At 46.6% G+C, this 18426-nt stretch overlaps 1 protein-coding gene across 1 annotated transcript in view; it reads left to right on the top strand.

The window, feature by feature from the left end:
- Window positions 1-17719, top strand: part of LOC135109366 (thrombospondin type-1 domain-containing protein 7A-like) — a 214746-nt gene extending 197027 nt beyond the window's left edge. Inside the window, exons 6-25 of the mRNA XM_064020758.1 lie at window positions 6567-6670; window positions 7146-7354; window positions 7583-7778; window positions 8028-8223; window positions 8331-8452; window positions 8683-8892; window positions 9091-9291; window positions 11720-11984; window positions 12316-12451; window positions 12753-12916; window positions 13248-13401; window positions 13770-14014; window positions 14157-14281; window positions 14536-14712; window positions 14873-15024; window positions 15157-15250; window positions 15434-15622; window positions 15949-16155; window positions 17098-17182; window positions 17581-17719. Coding sequence (XP_063876828.1) covers window positions 6567-6670; window positions 7146-7354; window positions 7583-7778; window positions 8028-8223; window positions 8331-8452; window positions 8683-8892; window positions 9091-9291; window positions 11720-11984; window positions 12316-12451; window positions 12753-12916; window positions 13248-13401; window positions 13770-14014; window positions 14157-14281; window positions 14536-14712; window positions 14873-15024; window positions 15157-15250; window positions 15434-15622; window positions 15949-16155; window positions 17098-17182; window positions 17581-17656 — 3307 coding nt within the window. The 3' untranslated portion in view covers window positions 17657-17719. The remainder of the gene's footprint in view (window positions 1-6566; window positions 6671-7145; window positions 7355-7582; window positions 7779-8027; window positions 8224-8330; window positions 8453-8682; window positions 8893-9090; window positions 9292-11719; window positions 11985-12315; window positions 12452-12752; window positions 12917-13247; window positions 13402-13769; window positions 14015-14156; window positions 14282-14535; window positions 14713-14872; window positions 15025-15156; window positions 15251-15433; window positions 15623-15948; window positions 16156-17097; window positions 17183-17580) is intronic.
- The last annotated feature ends 707 nt before the right edge of the window (window positions 17720-18426 follow it).

The raw sequence follows: 18426 nt of genomic DNA, 5'->3' as shown, positions 1-18426 counted from the left end.
AAAGAGAGGGGATGTATGAGTAAAGTTAAGCATCTAGACTCAAAACATTAACATAAAGAATACAACTTTTATAATTGTTCAGCAACTTATCTAATTAACAGGTATGAGTCAAATAGCGAAACTAAAAGAGAGGAGAAGAAAGCAAGAGAAGCACACGCACACACCTACACAACAACAACAACAACAACAACAACAACACACACCAACACACACACAGGCTCAAAGGGAGTGTAGTGTTCAGCCTCCATGGGGTGGGTGGCTGCAGCACGCGATAGGCTGATCCTCCCCAATAGTTTTCCAGCCCGAGTCTCGTCACCACACACGGAGCAGCTGAAAAAAATGTCAAGCGCGAAAATAACAAGGGATGAAGCTTTTTTGAGAGGGATGTCGCCGCCCTCACCTCGGCAAGAAATAGCACGGGGGTAAAAATAATAGAAGTTACGGATCAACAAAGACAAGAAACGAGGACACTGGACGCACAGAGAGAGAGAGAGAGAGAGAGAGAGAGAGAGAGAGAGAGAGAGAGAGAGAGAGAGAGAGAGAGAGAGAGAGAGAGAGAGAGAGAGATTTTCTAGGCGTATTCTTTGTTTCTCTCTATTTTCGCTTTTTTTTTAGGGAGCTTGCAGTGAAGTGACTTTCTCCTCAAACTCTTGCCACAAATAAACTATGAAACAGAAAGAGAACAGGGAGTGAAGTAGTAAGGCTGGAGAGAGAGAGAGAGAGAGAGGGAGAGGGAGAGGAGAGAAAAGGATACAAGACAATGAACTAACAGTAGGGAGAGGGAGAGAAAGAGAGTGTGTCAGCTAGTAAAGACAACAGGGAGGAAAGGAGATGAAGTGGAGGAGAAAAAGTAGAAAGAAAAAGTAGGAAGAGATAACGTAGAAGTACAAGGAGAGAACACAACAGAACACAACAAAGGAGTGAGAGGAAGGGAGGGAAAGGAGAGGAAAAAGGTATTGAATGAAAGGAAGAGGAATGAGGAAGAGGAGGGAGAAGGAAGAGACAAAGGAAGCGGTGATGGGATGGGTGACGAAAGACAACGAATAGAGGGACACAATATAGAGAAGAAACACAGACACTGATATCGCGTGATTCACCCTGCCACACACACACACACACACACACACACACACACACACACACACACACACACACAGCCAGACTAATCCGTAATCTCACTCACGGAAGTATAATCATGAGGTGCACAAAAGCCTCAGTCAGTGTTTCCCCTTTGGTCTTTATTTGTGTTTCCCGTCACGCTGATCCCTAGCGGCGCCAACCACCACCACCACCACCACCGCCACCACGAGCAGCACCACCACCACCACCACCGCCACCGAGCACTTCATCAGGCAAGGCTCAAGGAGGTTAGCGTGGAGAAACGTTTACCTCGGGACTCTAAACGGCTCTTGAAAACGCTTTATCTCTGGCTGCCGAGGCCCCCGCTGCTCAAACACGCCTGCCATCAGTACACAAGGGGCGAGAGGGGAGTCAGTGCCGCCCTCCTCCTCGTGTTTGCCCGCCAGCGGAAGACTCTGTGTGGCCCTGAATGTGCTCAGACCTGAATCACCACCGCCACCACCACCACCGCTACTTCTATGCCTCTCTCTCTCACACACACATACACATCACCTTATCTTCATCTCCTCTCTCTCTCTCTCTCTCTCTCTCTCTCTCTCTCTCTCTCTCTCTCTCTCTCTCTCTCTCTTTTTTTCTTTACATCGGCAAGTCCCTTCCTCTGGTCTAGTGGTTGTGGGATAATTCAATTTCTTGTATCTCGCCTCCTTCCTCAGTCTCCGCGCCGCCTTCCCTCTGCCGCTGTAAACATGTCCTCCTCCGTCCCTCCGTGGTCCTCTCCTCCCCTCCACTGGTTAGAGTCTTGATTCTCCACCCCTGGTCCCCCACTCATCGTACAGAGACGGTGATATTAAGAGAAAGAACTGGAATCTTTATGCAAATTACGTAGAACATTCTCTCTCTCTCTCTCTCTCTCTCTCTCTCTCTCTCTCTCTCTCTCTCTCTCTCTCTCTCTCTCTCTCTCTCTCTCTCTCTCTCTCTCTCTCTCTTTTACACCACAAGATTAATTCCTATCATCAAAAAATCTTTACTACGCCACAATTAAAAGTATGAACCGCTATTTTATTAATTAATTTGTACAATTTACTCCTAATTTTCTTCCTTTTCTTCCTCATTTTCATCCTTGTCCTCTCTTTTTTCCTCCTCGTCTTCCTTCTCCTCCTCTTCCTTCTCATTCCTCCCCCATTCATTTAATCTCCTTCTCTAATTTATCTTCATACTCGTCTTTCCTGTCCACCTCTTCCTTCTATCTCCTCTTCTTCCTCGTCATTTTCTTCAGCCTCCTTCTCCTACACCTCTACCTCCTCCTTCCCATCATCATCACCTTCCTTTTCTTCCTCCTCGTCCTTCGCCTAAAGAATCCCAAGACTTTTATTCAACTCTCAGGAACTCAATCAGCCGGTGTTGTCTCCTGTTGACTCTCACTCTACTCTCCCTCCCTCCCTCCCTCCCTCCTCTCCTTTCTTCCCTTTCACTCAGCCACACACCTTCAGACCTCTCTCTCTCTCTCTCTCTCTCTCTCTCTCTCTCTCTCTCTCTCTCTCTCTCTCTCTCTCTCTCTCTCTCTTCTTTCTTTCCTCTATCACTCACTTTTTTACTTGTTTACTTCTCTTATTTTTTTCTGCAATTCTATTTTAGATTTTATGTATTTGGTAAAAAAATCGTATTGTATTCGTATTGTAGTCTTATTTCGTGCTCCGTTTTAAATTTTGTAATCAATCATCTCATATTCATTCAGAGTTATCATGATTTTTTTATTGATTTATTTATTTTATTTTTTTCATCTGGTGTTTCAACTTGCTGTCTTCATCCTCATAGTGTTGGCATTATACAGATCATTATAGCTAGTTGCTTTATTAAGGAATTGTAGTAGTAGTAGTAGTAGTAGTAGTAGTAGTAGTAGTAGTAGTAGTAGTAGTTGTAGTAGTAGTAGTAGTATTAGTAGTAGTAGTAGTAGATGCACAAATTACCGTATTACTACAACAACAACAATTACTACTACTACTACTATCACCATTCGTGTTAGAGTGACTACTACTACATACAGGGACTGCTACATGTAGGCCTGATTCTTGCAGCTACTATTACTACTACTACTACTACTACTACTACTACTACTACTACTACTACTACTACAACTACCATCACTATTTATCATTACGAGAATTATTCCTCTTCATGACGTCTTTTTTATAGTTATTTTTTCCTCCATCTTCTTTACCACATCCAACCTCCTCTGATCTCCCTCCTCCTCCTCCTCCTCCTCCTCTCTTCCCTCCTCCTCCTCCTCCTCCTCCTCCAATCCCTCCTCCAGCCTGATATGTGGAGGTCATCTAGTATGTCGTCCTCAAGGGGAGACCCGCCCCCCGTCCCTTCCCCCTCGAAAGGAGTGCCACATATGAAGGCCATAAAATATCGAGAAGAAATAAAGTCAAGGAAAATAAGTTGAAACATATGCAGTGGAGGGGAAAAAAATTGATTCCTCGTGATGGCCTGAAATGCAAGGGAAAGAATGTTAAGGGAGATATACTCGTATACATTGAAAGGGAAATATTTTTGTTTTTATTCTGTGATCGCTTTACTTTTTTTTTTCCTTTCCTTCGTTCTTCTCGTTTCCTTTTCCCTCTCTCTTCCTTCGCGAAGGAAGTGCAGGGAAAATGATTAAAGAACATACGTACATTGAAAGGAAAATATATAGTTCTATTACATTGTATTGTACTTTTTCTTTCCTTCATTCTCCCCGTCTTTTTCCTCTTCCAGAAAGGCCCATCAGTTTCCCTTCCCTCCTTCCTTCACGAGGGAAATACAAGGAATAAATATTAAATATCATACATTATATACACTGAGAGCGAAATACTTAGTTTTATGTGACTATACATTTTCCTTTCCTTCGTTCGTCCTGTATTTTCCTCCTCCACAAGGGCACCACCACTTTCCCTTCCATCTTTCCTCCCTGGTGCGGGAATAACAGGAAAAATAATACTAAACAACACACGTACATATCTAGTATTATTCAGCGGGAAAAATACTTCATTTCTTTCTTCTTTATTTCCGTCTTTTCCTCCTCCACAAGGGCCCGTCAATTTCCCGTCCATCCTTCTTCCATGGCGCGGGGGACACGAGCACATTTCCGCTGTGACCAAACCAGCCTGTGAGCGATCGCCTGTGATTTAAGCCAACGCAATTTAAACTTCTTCCCCCGCCCGTGCCTCCGTCAGCAGCGGTAAAAGTGACGGAACACAGCACCTTCCCTCCCTTTCCTCCATATCCCTCCTTCCGTCGCTCCTTTCCATCAAAATCCTCTCTCCTTCCCTTCCTTTCCTTCATATCCCTTCGTTACCTTCCCTCTTTTCCCTCCTCTTTTCCATCAAACCTCTCCTTTTCTTTGCCTCCTTACCTCCATACCCCTCGTTACCTTCCCTCTTTCCCTTTCTTTTCATCAAATTTCTCCTCCTTCTCTTCCTTCTCCTTCCCTTCTCCCGGTGCCGATACTCAGCACCCAAGGGCGTCAGTCTCCTGCAGGAATGTATTTGACAGCGAAGGACAAATGGTGTTGCAGAGACGGGAGAGAGAGGGAGAGGGAGAGAATGGAATGGTTTAAGAAGAGGCGCAAGAGGAATAGGGGGAGAGGGGGGGAGACGGAGAGAGGGAGAGGGAGGGAGAGTGGGTGAGAGGACAGTTCTTTTTATGGCACCTCTGGCGTTATTGACCCCTAGCGAATAATCGTTGGATATTGGTAAGCGCCGGACCTCACCCCTTTTTTTTTCCCATTTATTGCTCCTCCAGCTCCCCCCCTTCTTCCTGTAACAGACTGCTCTTCCCCTAGTCTTTTCCCTCCCTTCCTTTCTCTCTCCTGTCCTCTTGCCAACTTCTTTCCTTATTCCCTTTCCTCGTTTTCTCTCTTCTCATTCTTTTCTCCAATATCCTCCTTACACTTACTCTTTATCCCTCCTCATACTTTCTCCTTCCTCCTCTCTCTCTCTCTCCCCTCCTGTCTCGGAAATTCGAGAGGTCAGTGTAAGGAAGAACGAAGCCTCCATTATCTATTGGGGTCCCCGCCGTGATGGAATGCTGAAGTAAACCTGTCTTATGGTCACTGCCAAGATGTGATCTGGGGGGGAGACCTGAATTTTGGGGTTCATTTGTAAAGGAATATAACTTGTCAATTGTCTCTGTCTGTCTTTTTTGTTTATTTTTATTTACTTTTTTTTTTATCTAAAGTGCATTATCGTGTGTCTCCTCTTTTAAAGGTAATACATAACCTTAGTGTATTATGATGAAGTAAAAAATATATTTGATTATACGAAAATGTGTTAAAACTATATACAACTCTCTCTCTCTCTCTCTCTCTCTCTCTCTCTCTCTCTCTCTCTCTCTCTCTCTCTCTCTCTCTCTTGGACTGTTTTCACTAATATTTCAGTTTTTATTGCTCGTATTATTCTCTCTCTCTCTCTCTCTCTCTCTCTCTCTCTCTCTCTCTCTCTCCTCTCTCTCCTCTCTCTCTCTCCTCTCTCTCCTCTCTCTCTCTCTCTCTCTCTCTCCCAGGTTTTCTCACCGTCAGACAGGAGTGTCAGAGTGGTGGACAGGTGTGTCAGATTCTCACCTGGAAGAACAAAAAGAATGCGCTGTTATTCCATTTATCTTATTATTCTGGACAAAAGTTAGAGTTACAATGCTACGTATATAAACAAAAGGGAATTGCCTTCTCAGAAATTAAAGCAATACACGGGAATTTACTGCCTTTCCAAGTTTTGAGAGCATCTTGGTAATGGTCTCTTAAAGTGGCAAGTCCTGGGGAGGAAACAATAGGAAAGTAATTGCCGTTCTCACAGCTCCCCGCATTGTGATGATAAAGTGTCTGGCGCCTTTTGCACAGGGGGAAGAGAAAGAAGGAGAGAGAGAAAAGGTGGTGAAATGTAAGTATCTGTATCTCGGTCCATGAAGAGGGGAGATGTACAGACATTTTGTGGTAATATGTATTTTCTGACATAACGAAAAATAAGAAAATGAAGTCGAGGGAAGAGAGAGAAAATTTGTGATAAAAGATGTATACTGTTATTTTTCAGTGTACTAAAGATGAAGTGAGGTATACATACATTATCCAAACCTATTTTTTTTCTTTCTTGTGTGTTTTGATGTAAATTTTTGAACGTGATAAAATATGAGAAAAAGGAAGACAGAAAAGTGCTGAAAGGTAAGTAAGGTCCACGTACACGTGAGATGTGCACACATTATCAAAACGTAATTTTGTGTTCATATCACTTTTCAAACCGCGCAAAATATGAAAAATAGTTCGCTTACAGTTGTGGAAGAGAGAGAAAAGTGCTGAAAGACAAGCATTCGTGTCTCTATCTATTAAACATAAAAGTGACATGTACATACATTTTTGCGTTAACAAATTCTGACAAGAGGAAATCGGCTTCATCTACATGCATATTAATTTATTCATTCATTTCCTTACTTATTCACTTTATTATTTTCCTGGACAGGTGTGAGGTGGGGTGCGAGCGGGACTGCCAGGTGGGGCCTTGGTCAGCCTGGGGCATCTGTACACCCACTGACTGTACGGCCTACCCTCCGCCCGCCACGCCAGGTAGGGGCAGGGGAAGGATCGATGGAGGATGAAAGAAAGTCTGCCTGTGTAAAGTGTAGCTAAGGGTGACAGCACATGACGAGCTGAAGAGTGAGTCGTGTTCTGCAGGTGTAGGTGTTCACGTCTGTGTGTGTGTGTGTGTGTGTGTGTGTGTGTGTGTGTGTGTGTGTGTGTGTGTGTGTGTGTGTGTGTGTGTGTGTGTGTGTGTGTGTGTGTGTGTCTCAATGTGTGAAGGAGCGTGGGTATGATTGTGTGGCAGGGAATGTCTGTGTCTGTGTGAAGGAGGGTTTAGTTTAGTTTGTTTTAGTTTATTGCCATTAAGGAATCACATATGTCATGTAAAAATTTAACGCAGAAATGATACGGTCTGTAAAGCTGAGCGCGCGCGCGCTCAGTGCTCAGTGTGTGTGTGTGTGTGTGTGTGTGTATGATGGTCCGTGGGCGTGTCTGGTCCTGACTTCTCCTGCCTTGGCAGGGTTTCGGCGGCGTCGGCGGCAAGTGGTGGTGACGCCGAGCCCGGGAGGTGCTGAGTGCCCGCCGCTGGAGGAACAGAGCGAGTGTCACGAGGCGCAGTGCCACCAGTGGGTGATGGGGCCCTGGTCAGCCTGCCTCCTCACCAACCCTGCACACTCCTGCGGCATCGGCTACCAGCTCCGCAACGCCTCCTGCCTCGACAGTGCCGGCGTGAGTCCTTAATACTTTATCTCTTTGCATGTCTTGTAATTTTGAAGGTCTAATACTGAACAACATTATTATTAATGAGTGTATTAAGAGGAAATATTACTCATATCTGTTTGAACGAGGTAACAAGCAAGATGCAATGGTTCACGGTAATTACAATGATATGTTATGAGGTTAAGTACATATATTAATAAACATTCATGATCCAGTAAGTTGTGCTGCCTCCCGCAGGCCCCGACACCCCCCGAGGAGTGTGAGGCTGAGCTGGGGGCGGCGCCCAGGAGCCAGGAGTGCTACGTGCCGTGTTCCTACGACTGCGTGACGGGGTCATGGTCGCCGTGGTCGCCCTGCTCACGGCCGTGCGCCAGTCAGCTGCATGTGGGCTACACTCAGAGGAACACCAGCGTGGTGGCGCCCCCTGGCCCAGGTGTGTACCTCAGGCCTAGAGTGTTTCGCGGGCGATATACCAACAATATTTGTATTAAGGTTAGCATTCACCCGCCACAGCTCCCTGACGCCTGGGTGACTTGAATAAAAGTGCTTTAAAGAATACATTACCTGCAGGATACGAATGATGAATGAAATAAGGCACGCCACTAGAAAGACTTCGGGGAGTAATTATTTAATCATTTTAAATGAAAAAAAAACATTCCTTTCTCTCCCCCCGCCACCGCAGGAGGCAAAGGGTGTCCCCCTCCTGACGAGCTGACGCAGGTGGAGACGTGCCGTGTGGAACCGTGCGGCGGCGCGGCGTGGTCACCAGGACCCTGGGGGCGGTGCAGTCTGCCCTCTCGCGCCGTGTGTGGGCCTGGCCGCCAGACCCGCGAACTCTACTGTCGTGACCACCTCAACAACACCCTCCCCTCATACAGGCAAGGAAGCCCACGGTACAGTGCCACGAGTCCCATGAAGGCTCTAAATCGCCTTCGTTTTTAACTAATTACGTCCTTCATTTCTCACCCTTCCCTTCCCCCGTCAGATGTAGTGGCATGACTCGCCCTGATGTAGAGCGGGCGTGCGAGGTGTCGTGTGGCACCGCCTGCACCGTCACCTCCTGGAGCGGCTGGTCTCCCTGCCTGGCCCCGGATCCCTGCCCCATGGGTGAGCCACGCAGCCACTAACGACGCCACACGCGGCGAGGAGTTCACGCCATCTACAACTTTGGATTTAATGAAAAACTCAAGTGATGATAGTGCAGGCCGCAAACACCACACTTTCTAAAAGTTGGCATATTTAAGAGCAAACATTAATCAGGCACCAAAAGTTACCAGACAAACATATGATGTTCTCCGCCACATGCCCCTGACATTCCATCTCCCCCCTCGCCGCAGACGGGGTGCTGGTGGCGTCCACGCAGCGGCGGTGGCGGCGCATCCTAGTGGAGGCGAGTGAGGGCGGGAATCCCTGTCCGGTGCTGCACGAGGAGCGAGGTTGCGCCCACGCCCCGGTCACCTGCACCACCCACCACTGGCGCACCGGACCGTGGTCACGCTGCGCCCTCGCCGATGACGTGGAGTGCGGCAAGGGCTTCAGGGTGCGACGTACGTGTCCCTATCACTGCCTAACCCAACACTCCTGACAGCAAACTCTCTTCCCCTCGCGCCATTATCATCTTGAAGCGACTTATGTCAAGCATTTCTTAGTCCACCACAATACCATGTTCTTATGCAAGCGCTGAGTCCTCGATCCACTGCTCGCCACAATCCCCGAGACAACACTAATGGCACGTCCTCCCGCAGGTGTCGAGTGTGTTGACGCCGCGGGTCAGGTGGTGGAGCCAACCCAATGCCTGCTGGGCAAGACCATGGTGCCGGAGAGCAGCGTGGAGTGCCACGTGGACTGCACGCGACCCTGTGTCCTCTCTTCATGGTCGTCCTGGACACCGTGCCCTGCAAGGCCGCCCTGCGGCACCGCCTCCGTCAGGAAGAGACAACTCCTTGGTGGGTTCTCTCTCTCTCTCTCTCTCTCTCTCTCTCTCTCTCTCTCTCTCTCTCTCTCTCTCTCTCTCTCTCTCTCTCTCTCTCTCACTGTATATATATATATATATATATATATATATATATATATATATATATATATATATATATATATATATATATATATATATATATATATATATATATATATATATATATATATATATTATATCGAGTTACCTGCGGAACACAATATTTCAGCAGCACCAGTGTCCCTAGAACATAAAAGTGCAGGACCCTGTGAGCAACTTTGACAGTGTTGGGATGAGTGTCCAACTTGGATTGCGGTGAATCAGTAACTCCCACGCAAAGGGAACTTGTGCACTGCTAGCCGGGCGACACACACACACACACACACACACACACACACACACACACACACACACACACACACACACACACACACACACACACACACACACACACACACACGCACACACTCGAGGGGTGAGATACGACCCAATACAAAGCATCCATTTGTTTTCCCGTCATGAAGTCTTCACATCCTCCGCCACGTCGCCTGACAAGTCCACTATCTATTCTTTAAACAAGTTCCAACAAGTCACAAAAGAAAAGTTTGTCAGACAGACAGCGAACCTTAAAATAAGTTTCTTGAACTGAAGGAGACAACACTCAGTCTATGTTGCAAGTTCTTATAAAGTTACAAATAATTCAAAGACAGGAGAGACAGACTTCATAAGGTATCTCCTCCGCTCCCCATCTTTTCTGTCTCCCTTCCATCTTCCCTCGTCCCCCTCCCATGGGGCTGCGAGCGTCCCTTTGTGACGAGTTGGGGAAGGAAGAACAAAGGCGGTGTCGATTAGGTGTGGTGGTGGTGGTGGTGGTGGTGGTGGGGACGGGAATGATGTTATCTGTAATAGACTTAAAGACAAGCACTCCTCAATGTATTATTTTCAAGCCTGCATACAGTACGAACAACGTTTACGGTATGTCTAACTATAATAATAAAAAAAAAAACATTAAAAATCATATATAAGCTGCCATCTAACTAAAAACGATGTAGTATGATTATTAGCCTATAATGTGAGAGCCTGTATATCTTACAAACAATGTATTAGCACATAAACATTCACATATACACTACCATCAAGCTAAAAAGAAGTAACATAATAGTCGTGCCATAGTTTATTATTATTTTTTTTCTGGCACCAACAAAACTCGCACTTGTAGCAGAAAAAGAGATAGCGGAATTATTGGGCAGTGAGCGGAATTACTGGGCAGTGACTTTTTTTTTTCAAACACCAAAAAAAGAACGTGCAGAAAAAAATAAATAAATAAATAAAGGAAAAAATTAACTCCATTTCCACATCCACTCAAGTTTGGCGATGGAGTTGCGTCTCCACAGCTGCCGCCAGACTGTCAAGGTGTCAGCGGCGCCTCTCAAGTCAGCAAGAGTCGCCACAATAGCGAGCCGCGGACATCCAATAGTTCCCTGAGCCGCGGACAGCTTCAAAGGACAAGTTGAAATGTTTGGCTGGCATTTCATCAACACCAGAAGACTTGCACTGCGGCCATCACTCTCTTAATATTATATAATTCCCCTCTTTCTTCATTATTTCGTGCATTAAGATTACATATTTATCAGTGTACATTACTCAATCACTGTCAACGTATTGTATTATTCCCTTCTTTGTTCATTACTTCGTGCATTTACTTTACATACTCGTATTTATCATTTTGCCATTTACTATATAGTCTTCACTCTCCTGCTAGGTTCACGCCACATATGACTTGTATTACAGCCATCACTGTCTTAACATTATATAATTCTCTGCTTTCATTACTTCGTGTATTCATTTTACAAATTTGTCAGCTTACTATTAATTATAACTTTCCCTTCTCGGTTCACGCCATAGATGGATTTGTATTAAGCCTTCACTGTCTAAATAATATATGATTCTTTTCTTTCGTCGTAATTCATCATTTCACGCACTCATTTGCTCAATAATTTTACAGATTTATTAGTTAACTATTCAATATATTCTCTTCTATTTGGTTCATGCCACAGATGGATTTGTATTACGGCCATCACTGTCTAAAAATTATATCATTCACTTATTTAGCCATGATTTTCAATATTTCGTACATTCACTTTACATTCTTATCAGTTTACTATTTTAAAATAATTTTTCTTTTTCGGTTCACGGCAGAGGTGGCCGTTACTGTCTTTATGTCATATTATTACCTTTATTTTTCATTATTTCCTACATTCACTTTATATTTTACCAAATCACCATTCAAATAACTTTTCCTGTTCAGTTCACGCTGAATGGACTTGCATTATTGCCATCACTGTCTTCACATTTCATCATCCTTTAAGTATCACCAGGTCACCATTTCAGTAACCTTTCCTGCTCTGTTTACCCCGCAGATGCAACAGAAAGCAATCCTGAGTGTCGCAACTTAACACTTCGGGAGTCGCGCGAGTGTCGGTGTCACAACTTTTACTCCACGCCGGCGGGTCCGTGGTCCACCTGCATTGTGGGTGAGGTGACCAAGGACGAGGAGGTGGCGGCGGCGATGGCGGCAGCAGCAGGAGTTCCGGGGCCGAGAAACGGGGCGGGCCTTTGCGGTGTGGGCAAGAGGTACCAGGCGCTCCTGTGCACGAGAGACGACGGTGTTCTGGCGCATCCCAGGTGAGCTTTGGCTTAGAGGGATTAGAATTATTCTTACATGTGTAGCAATCCCTGCACAGTTCGATGCTAAAATTCCGTCTTCATATTGATACAGAAAGACTTCGGGAGTTTGCGCAGTCTTAGGTCCATATTTTGAAATACTTCTGCTCCTCACCTCCACTACTTTTAAAAGAATAAATGAGGTGACACTGGGTTTTAAGGATTTTTTCTTTTGTGGTTGTAGTGACTGATTAACAAAATTTCTACAATACTAACAGGAGAAACAGTCTTGAGAGAGCTTTCAGAATACGGACCTCAGCTTTACTGTTACTGATTGTCTTGCACCGTCTAGCTCCTGCAACCACGCCGGCCTGAAGGAGGAGCCCTGCATGGTGGAGTGCCCCTCAGACTGCCGCATGGGCCCCTGGGGCACCTGGAGTGCCTGCAACGCTTCCTGCGGCGCAGGGATACAGTACAGGAACAGAAAGGTGGATAACATGAAGGATAAAAAGCGTAATGTGGATTCCTCTCTCTCTCTCTCTCTCTCTCTCTCTCTCTCTCTCTCTCTCTCTCTCTCTCTCTCTCTCTCTCATATTTAGTATGACATTCATTCTCAACATATGCAAATAATAATATCTCATCTACGTTCATTTCATTAGTTATTCATTTCACAGTGCAGGAGAATGAAGTTTCCATCTGATATATTTACTTTACGCCGCAGGATTTCGAATATATGTTTTTGATGCCAGGAGCTGATGAGAGCGTAATTAACTTTGTTCCGCATGACAGGTTCTCGAGCCCAGTCTGTGGGGAGGACGTCCCTGCCCCGAGGCGCAGCAGCGGCGCGCCTGTTGGGGGTCGTGCAGCTCTGAGTGGGTGCCTGGCGGCTGGTCAGAGTGTCTGGTGGCTGGAGAGAAGGATTGTGGTGACGGAACACAAACCCGCAGCATCAGGTAACTGTGCATCGCCAGATGGCACACAGAGTCGTTAGCAGACTGAGACGTACGAGACAATTGACGACACACACACAAACACACACACACACACACACACACACACACACACACACACACACACACACGTCTCAAACTCCGGTTCCCTTTCCACGCGTGAATACTCGTGATATCATTCAAACATTCCGTGGAATATTCTTGTTTTTATACCCTGCGTGGTAAGATATCAAGTTATATTAATGAAAGATACATTACATTGGGAAATACTTGGAAACCATTCATGCTGGTAAAGGAATACAAAATACAAAATATTCATGTGTTCTTCCTCCAGATGCATGAAGCAAACACTGACGGGTCTGAAACAAGAAGTGTCCCACAGTGATTGTGACGCGGCCCTGCGCCCCCACACCCAGCAGGGGTGCCGCGTGTCCTGCCCCGGTCAGTGTGTGGTGTCCTCTTGGTCTGCGTGGTCGCCGTGCCCGACGGTGAGAAGCCGCTAGCAGCACCTCGTGTTCACTCTGAAAGCCTTATTCCCAGATATGAAGTGAGATCAAATGGCCCATCTGTGAGAGTCTTTGCCAGGCTTTTCCTTCTTAAGATTTCCGTTATAGAAAATTGTGTCATAAATTCCTGGTATTCAATAATTCTCTCTTTCTAGAAAATTCTCCCACGCCACCTTCTTCCCTCACTCCCTCGCTTATCTTTTATTATCCTTCCCATTAGTATCAAAGTCAAGTCTCTCGCACAGAACGCCTTTGTGTGTCAGTAATCTCCAGTACAGGAGAATGTGACTGCCCTGCCCAGCACACACCGTGTTCAGGGAGATTCAGTGGATAACGCTGTACCTCCACAGGGCTGCTCGGAACACATCAGGAGTAGGCATCGTCAGGTGGTGCGAAGGCCAATGTCAACTGGAGAGCCCTGCCCACCCCTGAAGGAGGAGGAGCCGTGTGTTCAAGGAGTCTCCTGTTGGCAGTACAGCTGGCACGTGGGCAACTGGACCTCCTGTGTCCCGCTGGGTCTCTCCCCTTGCGGCGAGGGCGTCAGGAATCGGCCCGTCACGTGCCTCAGGTCGGACGGCGTGGCTGTGCCGGAATGGTGAGTCCTCGGGGATATCATAACATCTTCCAGGTACATTTATTCACGTCCATTCAGGGCAAGTTGATAATGATGATCAGTCATTTATTCGCCACCTCAATCAGTCCAGCCTGGCGCTTCCTCATAACACTGTGATCTGTAGGAGGTGTCCGCGAGACACTCGGCCGTCGCCCTCAGAGACCTGGTGCTACGTGGACTGTCCCATCGACTGCGAGGTGACCTCCTGGATGCTGTGGGATGACTCCAAGTGTTCGTGCGGGGAGAACCGTGAGTTTTGCTGCCATATGAGAGAGAGAGAGAGAGAGAGAGAGAGAGAGAGAGAGAGAGAGAGAGAGAGAGAGAGAGAGAGAGAGAGAGAGAGAGAGAGAGAGAGAGAGAGAGAGAGAGAGAGAGAGAGAGAGAGAGAGAGAGAGAGAGACAGTGTACGTGTGTGTGTGTGTTTGCAATGACCACTGTGCCTCAGCATACAAATTTTATAGCAACAAATGAATACGTACAGTAATATAGTATTTTCTCCACAGCGGGAGAGATGACCCGTCGCAGATTCCTGTCTGTCAACCCCAGTGAGTCCGGGCGGCCTTGTCCATCCCTTCTGCAGGAGACCCGCCCCTGCCCCGCCATTCCTTGCTACACCTGGGAACGCGGGCCGTGGTCACAGTGCCACCTGCAGGTACACGACGATCCTGTGTCTAATGCATAAAAATACCTGGTGTCTACATATGGCTTGTAATTGCTTCTGTGTGTGTGTGTGTGTGTGTGTGTGTGTGTGTGTGTGTGTGTGTGTGTGTGTGTGTGTGTGTGTGTGTGTGTGTGTGAGCGCCCTAAGTGAGTTCGTGCTGACTTGAGTGATGTTTCCAGGGCGGAAGCTGCGGCCACGGTTACGTCGAGAGAAACGTGTCGTGCGTGGGTCCGGAGGTCAGGCGGTGGACTCCAACCTGTGCCTGGCACTGGTGCACGTCGGGGGACACACCTGGCCCTACCTGGCCCGCGCACTGGACCTCAACACCAGGGTGAGTCTAGCGCCACCAGTCAATAATTCCAAGAGTACAGACTCAGCAAAGTGTGGGAAAAGTAACTGAAATTCAGTGACTACCAAAGACCAGCTGTCACTGTTTGTTCACTATACATGTAAATTTCTGCAGGACGGCTGCTACGTGCCGTGCGAAGGCGACTGTGAGCTGACGGAGTGGGCGCCGTGGTCACACTGCCACCGCGACTGCTCCAGGGGTCACCAGGGTGGGTCAAGGCGCCATCCTCCTTTACTCTACTCTAAAAAATTATTTCACTACCTGATGATGAAAAATCAAATACATTAAAATATTAAACTGCCTTGGGTGATTGGGTGACTACTCTATAAATACAAAACTATGAATATGAACCAGATTCTTGGCTCTGAAATATATCACGTGTCTTCCCCAGGCGGCACCCAAGCTCGGTCCCGCGCCGTGCTGACAGAGGGCACGTCGCAGCGGGACGGCGTGCGAGGCTCGTGTCCCGGGCCACTGTGGGAGACGAGGCCGTGCCTGGCGGGTCCCTGCCTTAACTTTACGTGGCAGATCATCAACGGCACCGTACAGTGTGTGCGCAGCGACGGTCTGGTGGTGACGGGTGCGTATACCGACCATCCACCCTTCAGTATCACGGAGATTACCTTTTCTTCATTCAGTGTTATCTTCATTGAGCCTTTGCACGCCTTCCTAAGGACCATATTTTGAAACCTTTTTGCGCCGCACCTCCACTATCTGAATAGGCTCTTGTTGCAGCTACACGGGTTTTAAAGGATGTTTTTTACGGTTTTAGTGATAGATTAACTCTGCATTACTAATAAAAGAAATACTCTTGAGAACTCGGTTAATCCTCTCTGTCCTTTGAAAAATAGTCGTGGTGAGAGAATGAAGCGTTTCTGAATACGTGTCTAACACTGCCCCCTGCAGGTGGATGTGCGGGCGAGTCACGTCCCTGCCTTCCGGAGTGCACGGTGCGGGGGTCCCTCTGCTCCGCCGTGGGGGCCTGCGTCTGCCGCTCCGGAATGCGGCCGCTATACTCAGAGAAGCAGCGGTTCCACCTCACCAGTTGCGTCCCCATCCGTAACCTGACCTTCCCGCTGCCCCAGCCCTTCTCCGGCGTGAAGTATCTGCCAGGTAACCTTTGCGACGCCCGCATGCACCTTAACCATTCATGTGCGGGTTTAGGAAGGGTAGAATTGAAAGAGAATTGAACTTTTATTTCCTCCTGTTGTTCTAATATCTTTTACGCTCTCCTTCTATTTTCACATTTATTTGATCTTACGAATTCGAATCTTAATGAAGATGCAAGGGTCAAGACCTGGAAGTGTGCAGATAACACCCCTAGTTACAGAAACTCAGCAATAAGGATATTTGTTCTATTATCTCTGTCCATTCAGTCTTTTCTCTCCTGCTCCTCCCCTCTCATCTTCCTCTTGTTAATCACTGTTCTTTATCCTTCACGCTCCCTCTTTTCTTTGATCTTCCCTAATTTTCTTCCATCCTCCCCACATTTACTTTTAACTTTCTACTTCCAATAATTACTTGTATATATATTTTTTTTCTTTCCCAATAACATTAAAGTAGCCTAAATAATTTCTTTCCTTTCAAGTAAAATTATATATTTTCACACATATAATTAATCAGGGAGGGAAAAAAAGGGAAAACGCACTTCCAACAAACACATCCGCCGGTTCTCTTTACACATCGTTCCATTTCTCGGTGGAGGAGTGAGGAACAGGGCTTCACTTTGCACCTTTACTTTGAGCTTCGTTATTTTTCATTACCTCATACCTCTCCAAGCGCCAATATTGTCAGCGCACCAACACTTTCATTTAAACTATAAAATACTTCAGACCTATTAAAAAGAATGAAAAAAAAAAGTTGTGCCAGTCTCTTTTAGCATAGCAGGCCTTGGTGAAAATTAATATCTTAGAGAGCACGATATTTACGATTTATCAAAGTGTTGCAGATTTGACGTGTTCACAAAGCTTTGTTTCTGTACAGTAACAATTTATAATATCTTCTTTCGGCCTTGTGTCTGTCTGCCACCTATACAACGCTTGATGCTTCCCACAGAAGACATCAACGTGTGGATGTTCGCCATGGTGGGCGTCGGCAGCGCCTTCGTGGTCTTCGTGGTCATATCAATGTATCTCTTGTGGTGAGTGACTGTCTAGTGCATGCATTTCTGTCCTCCACTGCATTACGGCTTCCCGGATCCCTTGTGGCCATGGCCAAACTTTTTCACAGCTTTACAAGACCCATGTTTTTTTATTTTTTTTAATATTACATGAGTTGGAAAAAAATAAACATATATGCTCCTTATTTGACTCTGAAGCTTCATGCAAGAGCAAAATCTCATTTGTCCTGAGAGTGTCCAGCTATGGCACTGGTGTTCCTAAGACATAGTCACTAGAAATGTTTAATCGTCCTGGTATAGCAGTAAATAATTGCTTAATATTATAAAAACTCTTAAGAAAATAATTCACCTGTATATATGTGACGGATATCACAAATGTTAATACTGAATTAACGCTTCCTTTTCTCTCCTTCACAAAGCCAAAGTCCTCGGGAGCATACGACGACGCCGCTGACGCTCAGACGCCAGAAGAACCTGCGTCACCGCGCCGTGTGAGGAGGGACGCCAGGGGGCACACTGACGCAGTCCACGCAGGAGTGTCCACCAGCAGAAACTTCTTGTCGGCCATCCAGAGATACTCGTCACCACTGCTGCGTCAAGAGGCGGCAGGACTGGAATGCTGGGTGGGGCAGGGACAGGGGCGTGGCTGGCTTGTGCGGTGGACTCTGCCTGCAGTCCCTGATATTTGCCAAATGTAAAAAGAGTACGAATAGGGTTTGTACCTCTCATTACCTAGAGCACGTGGTGTTGCTTCCTGATCAAGCAGGTTCTTGACGCTTACCTGAAGGACGGGGCATGACAGCGTTCAGAATCCGTCAGTAGCAGAACAGATGCGATATCCGTCTTAACATGTAACTGATTTTCATCCCACATGTTCATCCTTCGTTTCCTCAGTGTTCACATGTACATTGTCTGGTCGTCGCGAGCGGGGAGCAAGGCGGGGAGCAGTGGTGGCGGTGGCGGTCGCTTGTCAAAGGACTCAGGCCACGTGTGCTTCAAAGAAAAGAGGAACAGAGAATCGACCAATGGTTTTTCTTAGCATGAAACATAAAAGTGAAATAATAATTTTCGGAAAGCAATCAAAACTCTGCCACGGACGCCATGAAGAATATGTCAGCAGAGATACTGCCCGGTGAGGGAGAAGCAGCACGCTGACTTGCTGGAACCACAAGAAGCTCATCACGTCACTCTCTGAGGCCTGATGACGACAACGCCAGTCATATTTGTGGAAAGAAATACGTGTTCGTGTATATATGTGTCACTTT

Source organism: Scylla paramamosain, chromosome 18 (genome assembly GCF_035594125.1).
Source record: "Scylla paramamosain isolate STU-SP2022 chromosome 18, ASM3559412v1, whole genome shotgun sequence".
NCBI lineage: Eukaryota > Metazoa > Arthropoda > Malacostraca > Decapoda > Portunidae > Scylla > Scylla paramamosain.
This window is presented reverse-complemented; position numbering and strand designations above follow the sequence as displayed.